At 52.2% G+C, this 21,819-nt stretch overlaps 1 protein-coding gene across 1 annotated transcript; it reads right to left on the bottom strand.

Annotated features, from left to right (window-relative positions):
• Positions 1 to 1,235: 1,235 nt before the first annotated feature.
• On the bottom strand, positions 1,236 to 20,195 carry ANPEP (alanyl aminopeptidase, membrane; the record flags this gene model as incomplete). The annotated part of the gene is made up of 20 exons (XM_079701265.1): positions 1,236 to 1,841; positions 6,453 to 6,534; positions 6,959 to 7,099; positions 7,829 to 7,996; positions 8,124 to 8,234; positions 8,691 to 8,782; positions 11,939 to 12,086; positions 13,014 to 13,069; positions 13,189 to 13,331; positions 14,635 to 14,714; positions 14,970 to 15,145; positions 16,750 to 16,815; positions 16,939 to 17,004; positions 17,185 to 17,328; positions 17,428 to 17,541; positions 17,804 to 17,958; positions 18,046 to 18,172; positions 18,600 to 18,739; positions 18,849 to 18,991; positions 19,525 to 20,195. The coding sequence occupies 20 exons, from the start codon at positions 20,193 to 20,195 to the stop codon at positions 1,692 to 1,694; spliced, it is 2,973 nt and encodes a 990-aa protein (XP_079557391.1). The 3' UTR covers positions 1,236 to 1,691.
• Between the last annotated feature and the right edge of the window lie 1,624 nt (positions 20,196 to 21,819).

Below are 21,819 nucleotides of genomic sequence, written 5' to 3'. Positions count from 1 at the left end.
CCGGCAGCTGGGCCCTGGCGACAGGAAGGGCTGGTCCGGAGAGGCTGGGCTGGGGGGAGCCTCCTGGTTGGTGGAGGGACCCATACCCAAGGCTGGTCCCACCCCTTGGCCCGCCCCACCCTTTGATATGCGGAAGGCAGTGGAGCATGGAGGAGCCTTCCTGGCCCCAGGCCTGCTGGCGCGCTTCTCACAAGGAGGAAGAAGCTGGGAGGAAAAAGGATGGATGGGGCCTTGGGCAGGAGACAGGGCTAAGGATGATAGTAACACCCTTCTCTCCTTAAGTGTCAGACTGTGTGCTAAGTACGTGTATCTCCTTAGATCCACACACCAACCCTACGATAGATCGTCTTCATTGTGCAGATGAGGAAACCAAAGCCCAGGGGTCAAGAAACAGGCTGGACTTCAAGACTAGCTGGAGCAGCTCACAGGTGGGGTCAACTGGAGGTGACCCCTGAGGAACCTGGGCTATCTGTTACCTCCCTCTTTCCCTCCCACCAGCCTTGGGTGCTCAGGTGGACCTCCTTTGCCAAGAAATTTCCACCAAGGCTGATGTGGGCCGTGGAGCCCTGCGAGTCCCAGACCTTCTCCTCAGAGTTGGCCCTGATCACTGGCTGCCCCAGGTGATCTGGAGAGCACCTGCCCTTTTTCTGTATGCTACTCTTGAAAACAACCACTTTACAAACTGATATGCCACCCAGGGATCCTGGAGAGGTGGCAGGACATGCCCTTGGCCAGTGAGTGGTCACACCAGGTCTGGACCCAGGGCTTGCTGCCCTTACCGTGGGCCCTTTTCTCTCACTCTCCCAGGTGTGCTGGCTGCAGTGCAGGAAGAGGGGCCCAGCCAGCACCCTGCTCCCTGAACTTGCCTTACGCTAGTTCAGGTGCAAATCTTAGCTTCTGAAACCATGGAAACTCCTGCTTTCTGGAAAAGCACTCGCTCCACTGTCAGGACCTGCTCTGTGTCTGGCACCAAGCCCCACTCCACCTTGGGGACCGCTGTGTCCCCATTCCTTCCACCTCCAGTGGTTCCCCAGCACCCAGAGTCTCAATCCTGCCAATGAAATGAACACTGCAGGCAGACACTGACATACAGGTGTTCTAGGAAGGACCGGCAGGCTGGGTACTTCTTCCCTCCTGTTTCCTGGGGGTCCAAGGCCCCCATGCACCCCAGGTTCTCTAGCTGTTGTGCAGACCCACTCCTGCTCTAGTTTAGTAATGAGTCTGGAAACTCATCTAGAAATCTTTTATTTACATTTTATCTTAGAAAAAAATATACAGATCTGGTGCTCTGTTGACTCCTCAGATTCAGGGTCTTTATGGGAGGGTGAGAGAGGGCACAGGACAGCCCTCCAAGGCAGTCCATCATCCATCGAGGGCCTCTGCTCATCTGGCCCTGGAGCTGGACTTCCCTGAGATCAGCCCCAGGGACCTGGGTGACAGGAGCCATGCCAGGCCTGGGGTAGGGTTGGCATGAGGGGCAGGGGCTGGGAGGCACTTGGACAGTCTGGCCATCAGAAACTGGATTGGCCCCCTGGGCAGAGTGGAGAGAACATGGGCCAGAGACTCTGTTCCTAAGGGGAGGACACGGGTGCCTCAGGCTTCAGGAATGGGGGCCCTACCATGAGCCACTTGGATAGACACACGTGGGCATCTCACAGGGGGGCCAGGTGACTGTAAGGACCAGGGACTATTTAGCTGTTTTCTGTGAACCACTTTAACACCTCCTCCTTGTTCTCCTTCACCCACTTGATGTTGGCTTTGGTCTTCTCCAGGGCTTGCTCCAGAGCCCGGGTGCCTGAGCCGAAGCCTACATCCATGTTGTTCTTCTTGAACTGCTCCAGCTGCGAGGAAAAGGATAATTCTGAGCCCCAGGTGAGGTCTCTAACACAGCCCTGAGGAGAGGGCTGCCAGGTCCTCTGTCCTCCCCCTCCATGTTAGGGCCCCTGGGGATGGGAACCACAGCCTGTTCTCCAGGACAGGGAGGGCCAGTCCTTCCCTCTCCCTGGCAGGGGTCAAAAATGACAGCCCTGGGCTTCCCTAATGGTGCAGTGGTTAAGAATCCGCCTCCCAATGCAAGGTACATGGGTTCCAGCCCTTGTCCGGGAAGATCCCACATGCCTCGGAGTAACTAAGTCCGTGCGCCACAACTACTGAGCCTCCACTCTAGAGCCCGCGAGCCACAATTACTGAAGCAAGCCTGCACGCCAAGAGCCTGCGCTCTGCAACAAGAAAAGCCACTGCAGTGAGAAGCCCGCGCACCACAACTAAGAGTAGCCCCTGTTTGCTGCAACTAGAGAAAGCCTGCATGTAGCAACAAAGACGCAACACAGCCAAAAATAAATAAATAAATAAATAAAATTTTTTAAAAAAATGACTGCCCCAAGGTTCAGCTTGGCTCCTACATGTATTTAACCTTCATTGTGAGGTTCTTATTGAGTTGATCCTCAGTTTTTAAATGAATTACAATCTCAATCCAATCAAGGGAGGAGAGAGGGACAAATTAAACAGACACCACAAGGAAGCAACCAGCCAAATTCAAAATGTGGCCATTTCTATAGTACAAATGGCCCAGTTGCTTGAGCAAATAAATGCTTTTTGTTGTTGTTGTTGTTTTTAAAGAGATGCTACAGATTAAAAGATGTATTAATACTGGAGGTTGTAGCGAGGGCAATTAGGCAAGAAAATGAAATTAAAAGCATCCAGAAAGGAAGAAGTAAACTATCTCTATTTGCAGATAACACGATTTTGTATACAGAAAATCCCAAGGAATCGAAAAATAAAAAAGCACAACTATTAAAACTTATGAGTTCAACAAGGTTGCAGGATATAAAAGCAATATACAAAGATCAATTGTATTTCTATACACTAGCTGTGAAAAATCTGAAAATGAAATTAAGAAAACAGTTCCATTTACAATAGCATCAAAAAGAATAAAATACTTAGGAATAAATTTGACAAAAGAATTGCAAGACCAGTATGCTGAAAACTATAAAATATTGTTGAGAAAAATTAAGAAGACCTAAATAAAAGGAAAAATAATGACAAATAAATCTGTGTTAATGGATTGGTAGATTTAATATTACTAACATGGAAATACTCCCCAAATTGATCTACAGATTCAATACAATCCCTATCAAAATTCCAACTGGGGCTTCCCTGGTGGCGCAGTGGTTGAGAGTCCGCCTGCCGATGCAGGGGACACGGGTTCGTGCCCCGGTCTGGGAGGATCCCACATGCCGCGGAGCGGCTGGGCCCGGGAGCCTTGGCCGCTGGGCCTGTGCGTCCGGAGCCTGTGCTCCGCAACGGGAGAGGCCACAACAGTGAGAGACCCACAAACCGCAAAAAAAAAAAAAAAAAAAAAATTCCAACTGTATTTTTTTGCAGAAATTGGCAAGCTGATCCTAAAATTCATAAAGAAATGCAAAGATTCAAAATAGCCAAGTGATCTTGAAAAAGAACAAAGTTGGAGGGCCCACAATCCCGATTTCAAAACTCACTACAAATCTATGAGAACTAAGACAATGTGTACTAGCATAAAGACAAACAGATCAATGAAATAGAATTGAGAGTCCAGAAATAGACCCTAAAATTTACAGTCAATTGATTTTCAACAAAGGTGCCAAGATCATTCAATGGGTGAAAGAATAGTTCTTTTATCAACAGAGGAATGGATAAAGAAGATGTGGTACATATATACAATGGAATATTACTCAGCCATAAAAAAGAATGAAATAATGCCATTTGCAGCAACATGGATGGACCTAGAGATTATCATACTAAATGAAGCAAGTCAGACAGAGAAAGACAAATATCATATGATATCATTTACATGTGGAATCTATTTTTTTAAATGTCACAAATGAACTTATTTACAAAACAGAAACAGACTTACAGATATTGAAAACAAACTTATGGTTACCAAAGGGGAAACATGGGGGCCTGGAGGGATAAATCAGGACCTTGGGATTAATATACACACACTACTATATATAAGATAGATAACCAGCAAGGACCTACTGTATGGCACATGGAGCATTACTCAATATTCTGTGATAAGCTATATGAGAAAAGAATCTGAAAAAGAATGAATATATGTATATGTATAACTGAATCACTTTGCTGTACACCTGAAACTGACACAACATTGTAAATCAACTATACTCCAATAAAATTTTTTAATAAATTAATGATATTACAAAAAAAAGAATAGTCCTTTTAATAAATGGTACTGGGACAACTGGATAGCCACATGCAAAGGGATGAAATTGGACCTCTGCCTTACACCATGTAAAAAAATTAAGTCAAAATTGATCACTCCTAAATGTAAGAGCTAAAATGATAAGAATCTTAGTAAAAAGCATAGGTGTAAATCTTTGTGACCTTGGATTAGGTAATTGTTTCTTATATATGACACATAAAGCACAAGCAACAAAAGAAAACTAGGAAGTTAGGCTTCATCAAAATAAAAAACTATTGGACTTCCCTGGTGGCTCAGTGATAAAGAATCCGCCTGCCAATGCAAGGGACATGGGTTCGATCCCTGGGTCGGGAAGATCCCACATGCCGCGGAGCAACTAAGCCCGTGTGCCACAACTACGGAGCCTGAGCTCTACAGCCCGCGAGCCACGACTACTGAGCCCACATGCCACAACTACCGAAACCGGTGTGCCTAGAGCCCGTGCTCCGCAACAAGAGGAGCCACCGCAGCGAGAAGCCCGCGCACCACAACGAACAGTAGCCCCAGCTCGCCGCAACTAGAGAAAGCCCACGTGCAGCAATGAAGACCCAATGCAGCCATAAATAAATAAATAAATAAATATTTTTTAAATTGAAAACTTCGTGTATCAAAGACACTATCAAGAAACTGAAAAGACAATCCACAAAATGGGAGAAAATATTTGCAAATCATTTGTCTAATAAGGGCCTAGTATCCAGAATATATAAAGAACTCTTATAACTCAACAATAAAAAGACAAATATACCAATTAAAAACTGAGTGAAGGGGGCTTCCCTGGTGGCACAGTGGTTAAGAATCTGTCTGCCAATGCAGGGGACACGGGTTCGAGCCCTGGTCCGCGAAGATCCCACATGTCGCAGAGCAACTAAGCCCGGGTGCCACAACTACTGAGCCCGCGTGCCCAGAGCCCATGCTCCGCAACAAGAGAAGCCACCACAATGAGAAGCCGGTGCACGGCAACGAAGAGCAGCCCCCACTCGCCGCAACTAGAGAAAGCCCGCGCGCAGTCATGAAGACCCAATGCAGCCAAAAATAAATAAATAAATTCATTTTTTAAAAAAATGAGTGAAAGGGCTTCCCTGGTGGCGCAGTGGTTGAGAGTCCGCCTGCCGATGCAGGGAACGGGGGTTTGTGCCCTGGAGCGGCTGGACCCGTGAGCCATGGCCGCTGAGCCTGCGCGTCCAGAGCCTGTGCTCCGCAATGGGAGAGGCCCCAACAGTGAGAGGCCCGCGTACCGCAAAAAAAAAAAAAAAAAAAAGAGTGAAAGATTTGAATAGACATTTCTCAAAGAAGATATACAAATGGCCAAGAAGCACATGAAAAGATGCTAAACATCATTAGTCATCCGAGAAATGCAACTCATAACCACAGTGAGATACCACTTTGCACCCAGTAGGATGGCTATAATTTTTTTAAAAAGGAAAATAACAATTTTCCCCAAAACATAAATTGGAACCTTCATACATTACTGGTGGGAATGTAAGTTGGTGCCGTTGCTTTGGAAAACATTTTGGCAGTTTCTCAAAAAGTTAAACACAGTTACCAAATGACTTAGCAATTCCACTCCTAGGTGTACACCTACGAGAAGTAAAAACAGAGGTTCACTCAAAAACGTGAACATAGGGGACTTCCCTGGACCCAGTGGTAAGACTCTGCGCTCCCAATGCAGGGGGCACAGGTTCAATCGCTGGTCAGGGAACTAAGATCCCACAAGCGGCTGTGGCACGGCCAAAAAAAAAAAAAAAAAAAGACAGAGAATTTGAAAATGGCCTGGGTATAAGATGATAGTAAGGCATTGTTAATTTTCTTGTATTTGCTAATGATAGATTATGTTTTTAAAATTCCTTTATTTTAGATATGACTAAAGTGTTTATAGGTGAAATTATATAATATCAGTGATTAGCTTGAAAACTGTCCGCCCCCAAAAAATATCGGCAAATGTTAATAATTGTTCAGTCTGAGTAACGGGTACATGGAGGTTCATTATATTATTCTCTTTACCTTTTACCTATACAAAAATTCCAAGATGAATATCTGTGATTGAATTGTGACATTTAGAAAGTCTGGATACCCAGCTTCCCCTGTACATGAGGAAGGCCTGACCACATGGAGCCCCGCTGCTTTGTGAACACATGCGGTGGGAGCTGAGTGGCGGCTGTCCCTTGAGACTGGGGATGGGCCTCTGGATGCCGCTCCAAGGTCTGGGGCTTCTTACCTGCTGCAGCTCGAACTCAGTGGAGAATCTTTTGGTCACAGCCTGGATGAGGTTGGAGAAGGAGAAGGAACCACCACCGTAACTGCAGGGCAGGGAGAGAGAGGAACCGTGAGGGGGGCCAGGAACAAATGTTCAGTGACTGACAGGTGACACAGGACCCTGTGACTGTCCCCATCTCGTAGATGCGATGAAATGACATGTCCTAGGAGACACCACTAGGGACTTGAACACAGGTTTGATTGCAGTGTCCTTGCTCCCATCTCTTCAGAGAACACTCCCACCAGCCAGACTTTCTTTCCCCCAAGTGGGAAAAGGGACAGCTGTGCCCCGCTGCCACGTCTTTCAATTCCTGTCCCTTCCCGACCTCAAGCTGGGTTCTTTGTGGACCACTCCGATGCAGTGTCTACCCTCCACTCCCAACCCTACAGGGTGTGGTGCACACAGCCCACCCCCAGGGGACACAGCCTTGGTGTGCGCTTCCCCTAACATGCTCTCAGAAGACTCACTCCTGAAAGAGTTTCTTCCAGTTGCTCCGGACAAAGTCCCAGGCCAGAGATTGCCCGACGACATTGCTGGCAATGCTGTTAATGGTGGAGGTGGCATCCTGCTTCCGGATGAGGTCTGGGTTCAGGGTGTAACTCAGGTACCTGTGAGGACAGCATGCTGCGTGATAAGTAAAAGGACCCTGCCCTCCACCCCACACACCTCTCCTGCAACCTCTCAACATGCCTTCAGCACGCTGCGGGTTAAAGACTCCTCGGTCCTACCGCCCTCCTGTAGATGGGACACTGAGTCCACTAAGCAGGGTCGCTGGCTATGCCAGGTATCATACTGACATAGACCAAGTGCTTGATAAATATCTGATGATGAATGAACGAAGGAAGGGGTAAGCGCTGCACCAGGTAGGGTGGCCACTCCTGTCTTTGCCATTGAGGGTAGCTCTTCTTTACTGAAGTACAGAAGATGGCATAAGAGGCACAACAGTGGGAGCCAGGAGACCTCATCCAAGGGTTTTGGGGGGTGCCCAGCTGGATGTCCAGAAGGCCTCAGGTCCAGGTGCACCACAGCCCTTGACAGAGAGGTAAAGGCTAGGAGACTGCAGCAGTTAAAGGCACAGGACGTGGACCCAGATCCAGATTCAAATCTTGTCTTTTTCACTTAGTAAAGCTTCTAGACTTTGGGCATGTTGTTTTGCTTCTTTGAGCCTCAGTGTCCTCATCTGTAAAACTGGGAAACACACTGCTCCACTGCACAGGTTTGTGAGGATCCCACGGAGGAGAGTGTGGGCGCCTGGCTGGTTCTTTCTCCCCTACATTGGGACCCTGGTCCCCGGCGGGGAGGGGAACTCACCAGCCCCATCCAGCTCTGGTCCTCACCTGTTCAGGAGCCAGACCTGGTTGGTGCAGGCCAGCGCTGAGCGGAGTTTGTCAGCTTCATTAACCAGTTGGGCTTGTTGTAACTGCTTCCAGGCAAAGTCCCACTCTTTCTGGTCGCCCTGGGCGATGGCATTGCAGTAGATGGTGGACCGCAGGTTGGGGTGGATCCTGGTGTGGGATCAGGGTGTCAGGGGTAGAGCAGCAGCAGGGAGGGTGGGACGAGGGTCTGATGAGGACGGGGCTGTGAGCTTGAGGGACAGATAAAGATCAGGAGACAAGCAGGGGACACACTCACGGGTTATTTTTGGGGTTCTCCATCCACTGGTTGTAAAGGTTCTTGGCCAGCTCCTCACACTTAGGCAGCCCATTGGAGCAGGCAGTGCTGATGGCATTAATCTCATTGTACCTGCCCCAGGGGTGACACTTTGTCAGCAGGCCTGGCTCTGACTCTGGCAAAGACTCCCCTGCTGACACACAACTCCAGGCAGGGCAGCAGGGCTGGGGCTCTAAGGTTGCAGCCCACCCGCCCTTTGGGTCCCCCTCTGTGCTTCTTGTCTTGGGCAGCCCAGGGACGGCGGGCACAAACTCCAGCCCCACCTTCAACACCTAGAATCTGAGTAACAATGCCGGTGAGGGGACCTTGAAATTTCAGTTTGGTCCCTTGTACAAAGAGGCCACATAGAGCCTCAGGGCAGGGCTCCCTATTCCTAGTGGGTGGGGGGTCTCTCCCTGACTGGTGGCCCTGGTCCGGCCAGGAGTTGGGAACTTCAGAGGAGGATGCTGCTGGGACTTGCTCTGGACTTCCCAGGTCAGGGTGCCTGGGCCACCTGTGATCTCCGGACCCAAGAGAGGTCATACTCACTGGTCCATCAGGCTTTCTGGGCGCTCAGTCCAGTTTTTGGTGAGATTTTCAAAATATAGGAAGAGGGGTTCAACCTGTTTCCTGAGGTAACTCTGGGAAAAAGAAAACATGAACAGCCTCAAAGAGGAGACTCATGCCTGACCCACCTGGAGCCCCACGGAGCCTCTGATGTGGGTGGGCAAGTGTAGCAAGGGCTAATGGCTACAGAAGCAAGAGGCCAGAGGCTAAGGGCCTTGCCCAAGGCCAGATAGTGGTCAAAGGAGCCGGCGCTAGTCCAGGTCTCAGATGACTGATCTGAGATTCTTTCTCCTCCACCAGTTCTGACACTTGATGTCTAAGTATCACCATTTCCTAATACAGTTTTAGGGCCTACCATCCCCCACCACCTGATCATAAGTATTCTGCCTTTATTGTGGGGAATTTAGAAAACACTGTAAAGCATAGGCAGAAAATACTAACCACCCCAGGACTTACCAAATCCATGACTTCCAAATCGGTGAGTTTGCCCCTTCCTTTCTCTTTTCTACCCAGCATATCTACAATTCTGCATGCTGTTCTTTTAGCTGGCATTGTCGTGTAAGGCCCAACCCATGTTATTAAAATCCTTTGCAGATGCTGGTTCAATACAGTAGATTATCATGTGTGTCAATCAGAATCCGCATCCAAATGTAAAAGGAATAAACCCCCAAGAGCAAAGAGAATTGGAAAGGAAACAACAGTGGATGAGACATCCACACAGTGTAGGAGCTGGGAGGTGGAGAGAGGGAGATGGAACAGGCTTGGCCAAGGCGGGGGTCTGCAGCAGAGCACCTGCCATGGGGGAGATGGAGACAGAAGCAAGGAGACTTGCTGTGACGAGGCTCAGGATTAGAGGGATGGGTGTGCAGGGGACAGGAGTGAGGCCGGGCTGTGAAGAGGGCAATGGAGTCAAAGTCTGTAGAGGGACTAATTAAACCCTCAAGCGCCCACTTCCCTCCCTGCCTCAAGCAACACCCCTCCCTCCCCCATGAGCAAGGCTGAATCAGAGGGGCTCAGCACTAGGGTCCCCAGACACAGTAGGAGGGTTGCTGAATTGCAGAGAGGGCCAGAGGTGAAAGTTTACAGCCTAAATGGAGGTACCCCCAGTTTCCTTCCCCACCCTGATCCCAGAAAGTGAGCCTCAACTGCATAAGACAGAGGATCACTCTGGAGACTGAATGGTCTCGAGGGAACACAGTCACAGATATTAATTTTTGAGGGTCCCCACGAGGAGTTACTTGTCCACCTAGTCACCCCATAACAAGACTGCAGGTGACAAACTCCACCTCCTCGTGGAGCTTTCAACCACTGCCTCACTCTCAAATTCAAAGGGGCAGCTCAGCTTCCAACTTGAAAGAGGAGATCAAAACAAACAGAAGACTTGGAGGAAACAAGTCAGTGAAAGAAAAAGAAAACTTCATAAAAGCCTATGATAAATATCCTCCAAGAGTTCAGAGAAGATATTGCATAGGACGCTGGAGCCAGGAATAGCACTTGGAAACTTAAATATATGATAGAAAAAATGAGGAGAGGTGGTGTGCTAAACTGAGGGCATATCCCAGAGGGCAGAACAAAAAGTCAACAAGCTGGAAAATAGGAGAGAAGAAAACTAGAGGACCAATGTAAGGGCAGTGAATTGGATTAACAAGGGTCCCACAAAGAGAGAACCGGGGGAAAAAAGGAGAGGAAGAAAGTTTAAAGGAGCAATGCAAAGTTGTCCAGGTTGAAAATGTAGAAGGATAAGAAAGGCCTGCATGAAGGACCACCAGCATGGAGAGAAGAGCCCACAGCTTCCAGAAGGAGAACCTGACCACATTCAAAGAACTGGAAATAAGAAAGGCCCTGGGCTTCTCAACAGAAACACGAGAGGTTTGATGTCAATGGAGAAAGACCTGAAATTTCCTGAGGAATAATTTCCAAAATAGAAACTACTTTTTTTTTTTTTTCAATTTTTTGGCCATGCTGCAAGGCATGTGGGATCTTAGTTCCCTGATCAGGGATTGAACCCATTCCCCCTACAGTGGCAGTGCAGAGTCCTAACCACTGGACCGCCAGGGAAGTCTCTCAACCTAGAAACTTCTAAACCCAAGCAAACTCTCAATGCAGTGTGAAGGTGGAATAAAGACATTTCAGACAATCTACCTGAAAAAATCCACCTCTTATGAACCCTTTCTCCAAAACTGGAAGATGTGCTCCCCTAATAGAGAGAAAACTCAAGGAAGAATCCATGGGTTCAGGAAACAAGAGATGCAACAATGGAGAGCCTCCCAGCATGGGAGCTGAGTAGCAGTTCTAGAAGGGAGCAGGCCGACAGAGGGCTCCAGGAGGGATGCCTCCAGGAAAAAGCAAAACTAATGTATTATCTGATATATTTGTATAAGATGTATAAAAAAGGAGACACAAACATGGTACTTTATGTGGCTCAGCGGAGAATGATATTTAAATAATCACATAAAGTAAATGCTGAATACTGAGTTGACCAAATATTGTGATTTTACTACATTAGGAGGATGGGGTGAATCCAAGGTGTAGGTAGGTTAATGAGTTTAAAGTGAGTTAAAACCTCATTTACCATAACAGTTAGTTAATCATGTGAACAACATTTTTAATGACTACATAATATTCCATCAAATGGATATTCTAGTTTACTTAACCAACTCCAACTGTTGGACATTTGAGTATTTTTGGTTTTCTTGTCTTTTATAAACCACACTTCAATGAACATCCTTATGGGGTCAGCTATGGATCCAGAGCGAGCAGTTTCCCTCTGATCCTCCCTGCCCGTGCCCCCAAGCTTCAAAACTGTTAACATCGGCATCCCCCTCCAGGCCCTTAGGGCAGGCTAGGCAGGCACAGGCCTGCTCCTTTCACGGAGGGGTTCTCTGGGTCTGAAGAGGATTGCCTGAGTCCACACAGCTGGTACAAGGCCTTCTCCCCGTCTCCCACCCCCTTCCTGTACTGTGGCTTTTTCTGTTGCCTTCTGAAAGAAGGATTTGCTAATTTCCAAATCTAGCAAACTTTGCTAGAAGTCTGTGTCCTTTCTATGCTGTGCCCAACCTGCTCACCTGCTCAGCCCCTGCTCCCTTCACCCTACATCCCTCCTACTCTCTCACCACTGCCAAGGACCTGGCATGTTTCACCATTCCAGGCAATATTTCTATTCACTTCCTTATGATGTAATTTCAGGCACTGGGGAGTTGGTCCTTGAACCCTGCCATGCCCCTCTGTACCTTCATGGGGCCGTAGACCTCGGATCGGTCGAACATGAGCTTGAAGTACCTCAGGCTGCTCAGGGCGGCCTGCCAGGGCATGTACTCTGTCTCTTTGTTCAGGAAGAGGGTGTTGTTCAGCGCCAGGGTGACATGGACTATACGGGCACTGGGAACAGACAGAGGGGCTCAAGTAAGCACCCCCACCCAGTCCAGCCTCACTGTGGGAACCCCAGCCTCCTCCTAGAGCCTGAGGTCCCAGAGGCCCAACTGAGCCAGCTCCAGCATTCACCAGGGGTGGGGCTGGGGGTAGGGGTGAGGGACGTGGATGCTGGCTGGTGCCACAAACGAGGCCAGCCCAGGCCTGGCCCTCACCCACTGCCAGTCACATTTCCTTGCTCATTATCCCCATTTTACAGGTGAGGAAACTGAGGCTCAGAGAGGTAAAGTGCCTTGCCTAAGGCCACACAGCCCATAGGAGACAGATCAGAGATTCAAAAAGACAAGAAAGCTGTGCTATTTACTCTGCCCACCTCTTCTCTGATTTGCTTGGCTCTCTGGTCTTTCCTCCCTCCACCTCCTCAGGCCATCTGTGCATATTTGGTTTATAAATGTCCATGTCTATGGGTGACATCACTTATGCCTAAGAACTTGGCACCTGCTGGTGCTCATGAACACAGCCGCTGATCAATAAATATCTGTTTATCCATGCTGCATCTCTTCTATCCTGTCCTTCCCGTATTTTTCTTAGCACTGAGCATGGTGGCCTGGGCCATAGGTAGCCCTCCGGAAAACCTTGGTGCCGTGGAGTGCACTGTGGTTTTGGAGTTGGACAGGACTGCGTCTGGCTGCCATGGGCTAATGTGTGACCTCAGGCAGGGTACTCAAGCTCTGAATCTCAGAGTCCTTCTCTGGGAAGTATGGGCTGTGACGCCGACAATCTCCGGGGACATGGGGTCAAGGGAGGGGTGTGCACAAGCACAGGGACCCCACGGTGCTGAGCCTGGCACACGGCGAGGACGGCGGGAGGCAGCACTGGCTCTCACTATGGAACCGCACTCGCCAAGTCTCCAGGCTTCCGTGGCTGAGCACTCACCTGGCCAGGTTGAAGCTGTCGTAGATGACCTGCGCCCGATTGATGACAGGGATGGTCTAGAAGGGGCAACAGAGCGTGTGACCTCGGGCTGGCGGTGCGGGCGGGCCCTGCAGTCTGGGGCCCCGTCCTGGGGCTGGGCCTCGGGCAGGGGATGGGTGGGGCAGCAGGTACCCACCTGTGGTCTTCTCTGCAGCTGATTCTGAATCTTCCTCCAGTTGTTCTCATCGTAGTTCACCTGGTAATAGCCCGTCACGTTGACGTTTAGCAGGACCCAGTCTTCTTCTTTTCTTTCTTCGGTTTTGAACAGATTATGCTGGGCTGTGGAGAGAGACCAGAGCTGGGCAGAGCTGCTCAGAAGGCCACAGGCTGACCTGACCCAGGCCTCGGCAGAGCAGCCTCCACTGCAGCCTGGCAGCAGCCGGCCCTCACGCCGCTGGGCCAACGCCAAGGAGGGGGGCGGAGAAGAGGGGTAGGACTGGCTGCCGGGGCCCGACTCTGGCCGGGGACCTCGGACAGACCATTTACCATCTCTGAACCTCAGTGGCCGCCCTGCCTCCCACAGGCTCTGTGTGGCCGGGCCAGTGGCATCCACCAGGACAACTCCATCGGCACACCCCCCGCCACTCAGACTCAACTCCCCAGGGGGCCTCTCCCCCTCCACCCCCTCCTCCTCCCACCTCTCCGCTTGTAACAGCGCCATCGCACCCAGGCAGTGCCTCCCATCCAGTTAGCCCCCCAGCACTGCTCATCTCTTCCTGGGGGCTCCGTGCCCCCTCCTCACGGCTCTCCCTCCACCCTTTCTCCTGGCAGCCAGAGAGGATCCTTCCATACCTGCAGGTCAGACCCAATGGCTTTCCCACTTCCCACCTGTCCCAGCTCCTCCTGGCCCGAGGACATAGCCATTGTCTCCTGCAGCCTGCAGGGACCCGCTTCACTGAGGGCGCACCTCTGCCCGAGCCACACTCAGTCCCCGAGCTCTCTCCTACCTCAAGCCTTGCACTTGCTATTGACTCTGCCTGGACTGCTTCTCTCTGCTGCCATTAGCCTGGCGAACTCCTGCTCTTACTCTGACTCAGCTCACCTCCTCCAGGAAGGGTTTCCTGACCTCTCCATGAAGTTGAAGCTCCCTATTCCCTGCTCCCTACCCACCTGCCCCAGTACCCCAGAGGCCACATATGCCTCTGTTAAAGCACTCAGCACAGCTCTGGAACGTCTGAACTGCTTGTCTTCCTTCCCTTCATCTACAGCCTTGGTTTAGGCAGAGGATGACTTGCCTTGACCTTGGTTTCCTCAGTGCCTGGCAGAGTAGGACTGCTCATACTATGTGCCAGGCACTGTTTTAAACATTTCATGGGAATCCTCTTCTTTAACCTTCACACAACTCAATGGGGTAGATATTGTTCCTAGCCCCATTGTATAGATGGGGAAATGGAGACCAGAGAGAGATGGTAACTTGGCCAGGGTCACACAGCGTAGAAATTAGAACCAAAGACGCTGGCTCCATTTGTTGAATGAAACGATGAAGGAAGCCCTGGCTGAGGCCTGCCATAACCCCAGAACATGAGCCAGAAGCTGGGAGTATGGGATGGGGCTGCTGTCCACTAGGGCAGGGCTGGATTACCTGTTGCATTGCCCTGCAGCCAGTAGTGGCCCTGTAGGCTGCCATTTCTGATAGATGAGATGGGAACAATCCAGAGGTAGCTGCAACAAGAGGCCAGATGTGAGAAATGGCAGCTCTTGGGCACTGCCAGCAAAGAACAGCCTTGCCCGGACTTCCAGTTTCTGCCCAACTCTGGCACTAAACGCCCCCATCCTCCTGGCCCAGGAGGGAGACTGTCTACAGCCACTATGGCAGGGCCACAGCAGGCCAGGCCCTGCTATGGTCAGAGGGTCCCAGAGCAACTGCCCCTCAGAACCCTCACTAGGACGCCTGTCTCAGTGACCTCATCTGCTCACTTGAACTCTGAGGGGCGGGTGACGGTGGACTCGGGGTCAAGGAGGAAGTGCTTCTGGGAGATGTCCCCTGTCTTGGTGTTCACGGTGACGACGGGGAAGCCCATCTGCAGGGTCCAGCGGTCCATGATGGCATGCACGGTGTCTGGCAGCACGATGGCCGACTGATTGTTTACAGCCTTGGGCAGAGAGATATGGTGCGGCCATCAGCGACTGCCATTCTCCCACCCACCCACTCTCCCCTTGCACCCTGGCCTCCCCTTAGTGGTACCACTTTGCTGGGAGGCAGTGGAGGAGCACTGGGCTGGGAGGCAGGAGCTGGGGTCCCAGCCCGGCTCTCTGTCTCCTCGGCTGCCCAGTGCTGGATGAGCCAAGAGCTTCCCAGCCTCTGGTTCATTCCACTTTGATTAAGCAAATCTATGTGGCCTCCCATTCTGTGATCCAACCTCAGGTGGGTGTGTGTCAGGAAGGGGCACCCAGGATGCCCATGGCTCAGCCTGAACAAACCCGGGAGGACAGGCAGGGAGAGGAGACAGAGAGGAAGGAAAACCAGTGTCCCCATGTCATAGGCAGCGCGAAGGAGAGGGTCATGGCGATGTGAAGGAAACGCACCTGGATGAGGGTCTGGGGATGGGCTTAGGGTGGTTGTTATTGTCTTAAATCTTTTTTCATCTCTTTCCATGTGTGTGCATTGCTTTCATAATAATAACAAAAAAACCAACCACATCTATTAATAACTGAGAAAATAAAAAACTAAGAACAGCGTAAATAGAGGGCAGAAGACCCTGTCAGAAGGTGCAAGCTGAGGGAGAGGGCGTCTCTAGGGGGGCTGCAGAGGGAAGGGGCTCAGGGAAAGAGGGAGGGGCAGATGGAGCTGGAGGGGTGCTGGTGTGGAGGAGGGCTTGGCTTCAGAAGAAAGGAAGGCGCTGGAAACTGAGGCTGGGCAAGGAAGACAGTGGAAGTGGAGGGGAGGGACTGACGCTATGGGAGGTGTGGGAGGTGGACCGGCCTTGTGGCAGATGGATGTCGGGCTGGAGACTGGCCAGGAGGGCCCTGGAGCCCAGCTGTGACTCTGTGACAAGGCCCTGGGCCTCCCCTCCCTGGTCAGGCTGGTCATGGAGCACAGGCATATGGGGGGATCAGTAGGGCTGACCAGGGCCACAGAGAAGGGGTGGGGGCTGCCACGAAGGAGAGGACATGATGGGGGATGATGGGGAGAGTCTCAAGAGAGGTGGGGAGGAGGGGCAGGCGGGAGGGTGGGCGTGGTCAGAGGGTTTGCCCAAAGACAGGGGTCACTCAGGGTCTGAATGGACAGGAATGCAAGGTGAGGCTGGATAGGAGGGTCAGAGAGCGCGCCGAGGGTGCTGGTGTGTGCAAAGTCATGTCTGAGAGGGGCAAGCCGGGGCGCCCGGCAGCCAGGAATGCTGAGTAGGTGAATGACTGGCTCCAAAGTTCCAGGGAGAGGAAGGCTTGGGCTTGGGAACCACAAGAGCCCGTTTCCTCGCTACTCAGATGACGGCACTCCTCAGCTGCCCTCACAGAGCTCACTGTAGCGTGAGGGGGGCTGCCTGCCAGGGCTCGTGACCCAGGCTCTCATAACACCTCCTTCAAGGAGCCATCATTGCGCCCATTTTACAGATGAGCAACCAAGCCTCCAGATGGTCTGCCTGGGAGGGTAAGCAGTGGAGCTGGGCACATTCTCTTACACGTGTGCTGCCCCCAGGGACTTTCAGCATCTCAGGACCCCCACAGAATGGCTTCAGGGGGGCTGGTTGTTACTGACCATCTGCAGGTGTTCCCACAGGTCCAGGTAGGTGGTGTTCTGATAGGCAAAGGCATGCAAATAGGACTGTGGAAAGACAGGGCACAGTGAGGGTAAAGCTGCTGCCCCAGGGTCTACCACTCAGCCTCTGTGGTAGGCCGGGGCTTGGAAGAAACACCTCCCACCCTATGGCTGGCCAAGGGTACTCACCGCCAGGCCCTTCCTGAACAGGTCCTCAGTCAGGAACTCAGAAAGCATCCTGATGACCGAGGCTCCCTGGTGGAGAAGAGGGGGCTCAGAAGGCTGCGCCGAGCCAGCAGGAGACCCTGTGTCCCCATCGGGCGGGGACAGGTGCTCCCGGAGCCCCTGGCTTTGGTGGGCCCCTGTGGGCCGAGACCCCACCTCCCTTCCCATGACCCCTACTGTCTCAGGACCAGCATGGGGGCTGGGCAGCACCTTGCTGTAGGAGATGGAGTCAAACATCTCGCTGATCTGGGCGGGTGTGTTGACCTCGTCGGCAGGGGTGGTCAGGGGGTGGGAGGAGGCCAGCGCGTCCACAGCCATCACATGGTACAAATCGTTCGGCACCATGAGGTCTTTCTGCAAATCCCCAGCAGCCATCAGGAGACTGGCCTGGGAGGGGGTGACCCAAGTCTTCCCCCATCCCAGACCCCAGATATCCCTGGGCAGCGGGCTCACCAGGTTCCAGGTGGGCTCTGCATAGTCAGCACCCAGGTACTCCACGTAGGAGGCAAAGCCCTCGTTCAGCCAAAGATCATTCCACCAGGCCAGGGTCACCAAGTTCCCAAACCACTGTGGGGGAGGGGAGGTCAGTCCGGCAAGCCACTCGGGCCTTGCGGTCACTAACGGTACCCAGAGCTACCCTTCACCGAGTGTTCCCAGTGTGCCAGTCTTGAGCTCGGCTTCACCGACATCATCATGACTCTCCTCTCTGACACCCTACCAGGTGGAACTCTTCCCTTCTCAGCTGCCAAGGACGGAGCCACAACTTGTGCCGTCTCCTCCCAGAGCCCCCCTCATTCTTTGTCTGCACTCCCCATGATTGGGGGGCTACCTGGTGGGCCAGCTCGTGAGCAATCACAGTGACAACCCGCTCTTTGTTGCTGATGGAGGAGGCCTGTGGGTCAAACAGCAGCGCGTTCTCCCGGTAGGTCACCAGCCCCCAGTTCTCCATGGCACCGGCGTTGAAGTCGGGCAAGGCAACCTGGTCTGGGGAGTCCAGGCTGTTGGTGGGATGGCCTCGGGCTATGGGGGGAGACCCATCCACTTCCCCCCAATGTGAGGTACCTCACTCACCAGATTTTGGGAGTGGGTAGGGTGTATCAAAATGACTGGCAAAGAAGTTTAGGATGGGACCTGTCACGTTCAGGGCATAAATGCCATGGTTCTCTGCAGTTGCATTAGGCCGAGCCCAGATCCGGATCTGCAAAGAAGACAGAGGTAGGTCAGGGGCCCTTCTTGGGTCCTGGTGCAGGTGGGCCGAGTCCCAAAGCCTGGCAGGCTGGGGGACCAACTAGGTTAAACTGGGAGGCATGGTCAGCGGAGGAGAGGGCAGGGGTGTCTCTTCAGAGCTTTGAGTCACGGGCAGTGGCCTTTGGGGAATAACAATAGCCATAGACACCATCTGTCTGGCACCCAGGAGTCAGGAACTCCCTTCATGAGGAGGGTCCCACTTTTCAGATGCAGAGACGGAGGGTCAGAGAACCTAAGGCACTTGCCCAAGATCACTCAGAACTGGGATTCAAACACTGCCTAGCAACTCAGGGGCTGGGACAAAGATGAGGATAAATAGGAATATCTCCCAGGCCAGGACCAATCCCGAGGAAGGATAGGTGGCCTCAGCTCCATACCTGGACGCCGTTCGGTGCCCTTGTACCCACACTCGTGAACTCACTCACGATGTAGGCCAGAAGGTATGTGGACATTACAGGTGTGGTTTCAAACTCAGTGATGCTCCAGTTGGGGTCTTCTGCAAGCAGGACACTGGGACCTGGGCAGGGAGCATGCAGGCATGTGGGGTTGTGCCCTCTCCCTGCCCTGTGCCCCAGCCCTGGGGGTCTCCTTTCCAAGGATGTGTGGCCCCAGCCAGACCTTCTCACCTTTGGGCGGCATGTTGGACAGGGCCGTGAGTTCCTTGGGGTAGATGAGGGTGATGTTAAATCTGGCCTTCATGGCCGGCTCGTCAAAGCACGGGAAGGATTTCCGGGCATCTGTAGACTGCATCTGTGTCGTGGCCAGCACCCTGCCCGAAGCGGGGGTTAGAGGGTATGCCAGCTTAATGCCTGTGCCCGTGTGGGTGTGTGGGGATGGGGCTGTAGGGTGTTGCTGGGTGTGCAGGGAGGGGGTGCACAGATGCTGCCTGGCCTAATCCCTGCCCTCCCCACCTCCCCCAGGCCGTCTCCAGGCCGACAGGCCAGCTGACATGGGAGAGCAGAGCTCCTTCTGGACTCAGGGTCAAAGTCCTGGCAGGTTCCATCCCTGTATTGGCTGGGAAACCTTGGCAAATTTCTCTCCTCAGAGCCTGTTTTCCTATCTATCCAAGGGGCAATTTCATCTCTCATCCCCACTCCCTAATAAAGTATAGAGGAGCCCTCCGGGAAAGGGTCGATTGTCTTGGTAGCTGCTCTACCGGAGCTGCAGATGGAGTGATGGGCCAGCCAAGGACTCCCGAAGGTTCAAAGGCCCCGAACCCAAGCCCTTCCTTGGCTCCCAGGGTCCAGCTCTGCCTCAGCACCTAGGATTTGCCCCCACCCAGCAGACCTGGCTCTAACTTACTTTTTGACATTGCCTTCCATGTACTCGCTGCGGTAGAAGCCTGCCAGGTCGTCGGCCAGCTCCCCCTGAAATTTACTCTCCATCTCGTACATTCTGCCTGCCTCCAGCGAGCCCTTGAGGTGCACCACCAGATACTCCGTGGGCTCTACCAGCTCGGTCCTGTCGATTTTGGGGACCGAGAAGTTCCCCACGCCCCGCAGGGCCACCATGTGCCCCTGGGTTGTGTTGTAGTTGAGCTTCTTGCTGTGGATGATGATGACGTCAGTGGGGTCCTTGCAGATGAAGCGGACGATGCTTGTGCCCTTGAAGATATACAGGCCATTCTCATTGGGAGTGAGGTAGGGCCTCAGTGTCACATTGTAGGAGTCGGGCAACAGTGTCGTGGGTAGGCGGTATCGGTTCCACGGCTTGCTCTGATCCAAGGTGGTGGCCGCGGTGATGGTGGTGGTCAGGCTGGTCGCGGGGCTCGTAGGGGTCGTGGGGCTCGTAGGGGTCGTGGGGCTCGTAGGGGTCGTGGGGCTCGTAGGGGCCACGGTGGTGGCACACCCAGCATTCTTGTTCTTCTCCTGGGCATACACCACAGACAGAGCGATGATGGTGGCTATGGCCGCCACGCCCAGGAGGATGCCCAGGATGCCCAGGGCCTTGGATATGTAGAATCCTTTGGCCATGGTGAGGGTGCGGAGGGAACTTGGGGAGGCTCAGGATAGGTGAGGCACAGGACAGCCTCGGGCCAGGCTTATATCCCTGAAGGGGAGGAGCCCCACAGCCTGCAGACTGGGCAAAAATTAACCAGGGCTCAGACAGGCGAAGGTCACCGGACTGGGTGGGAACACACTCTGCCCAGGTTTCGGAGAGGAGATCCAGGAACAGTGTGCGGAGTGCAGCTCAGGGGTACCTGCTGGGAGCAAACTGTCCGGTTACAGGCTGCAGCCTTCCTGGGAGCCCACCGAGGGCTGAAGGGCAGGCGTCAGGCTTCGTGCCCAGCGGGGAGAGGGAGCGGCCAGGTGGCTTGGATCTGCCTGCAAGCTGAGACAATGGGCACCAGAACAGGAGGATCGAGGTTAGGTCCAGGAGGTTAGAAGGACTTCCCAGGAGCAGGGAGGTGGGAGATGAAGAGAAAGGGAGAGTTGGTTTCTGGCTCAGGTCAAGAACACATTGGTTCACCCCTGTGGTTGGATGGATGCCCAGGGCTCCTCAGTGACATGGCCCCAGCCTCCCTTGCATTCTTTCAGAGCAGGGAGTTCTTCCAGGTTCCCCTCCCTTTCCCTTCTGCCAAAAACTTTTTCCTCAATTATAAGCTCACTGAGAAGAATGAAATAAGTTGTTTTGTCTTTTTTTTTTTTTTTTTCTTTTTTTAAGAGAGGAGGCTGCTGGAGGCTTAACCTCTTCCCAGCCATGACCTTGGGCAGGTAATTTTACCTTTCTGAGACCCCTTTCCTCATACATAAATAATAGTATTTACTTCTCAGATTTGTTGAACAGATTTAATGAGAAAACATATTAAATACCATATAGTAGAACCTGAAAATCCTTCCCTTCTTTCTTACTCAGAGGTCAACCATTCTATCCTTGGTAGAAAGGAAGATATTACTTATCATGCTCAATATAATATGTTCTTACAGGAATATGATGTTCATCATCACCCTTCCCATCCACCAGCCCAGTTCTTCAGACCTCAACATCACCAGACCCTCACCCCAACATCCAACTCACCCTGCCCCCCAATCTCACCACGTCCTTGGTCAAAACCACTGTCATTTTTTATGTGAGCACTGCTGGACCCTCATGACTCCTCACTTCCACTTGGGCCCCCTCAAACTAGTTTGCTACACAAATTGGATCATTTTGCACCACTGCTTAAAACCTTCCCTTTGCTCTTGGAATTTAGACCAAATCTTCTAAAGACACCCACAAGTTCAAGTGCTATCAGCTGGCCCACTTCCCAACCTCATTCTCACCACACTCCCCTCTGTTGCAGAACTCCAGCCACTCTGGCCTTCACCCAGACCCTCCACCACAGGACCTTTGCATGTGCAGTTCCCTCTGCTTGGATCATCTTCTCCCCCTTCTTGCCCTGGTTACTTCCTATTTATCCTTCAAGTCTTTCTCAGAGAAGACACCCTGACCTCTGTGACTAGGTCAGGCCCCTTAGAACCACAAACCTCTTCTTCAAAGCCCTATAACTCAGCACAATTTTCCATTTGATCTGTGTGGTGATGACTTGAGTGTTGCCTGTCTCCCCCACCAACGGCAGGCCCCATGAGAGCAGGTCCTTGGCTGCTTCTGCTCACT

This window comes from Hyperoodon ampullatus, assembly GCF_949752795.1.
Source record: "Hyperoodon ampullatus genome assembly, chromosome: 3".
Lineage (NCBI taxonomy): Eukaryota > Metazoa > Chordata > Mammalia > Artiodactyla > Ziphiidae > Hyperoodon > Hyperoodon ampullatus.
This window is presented reverse-complemented; position numbering and strand designations above follow the sequence as displayed.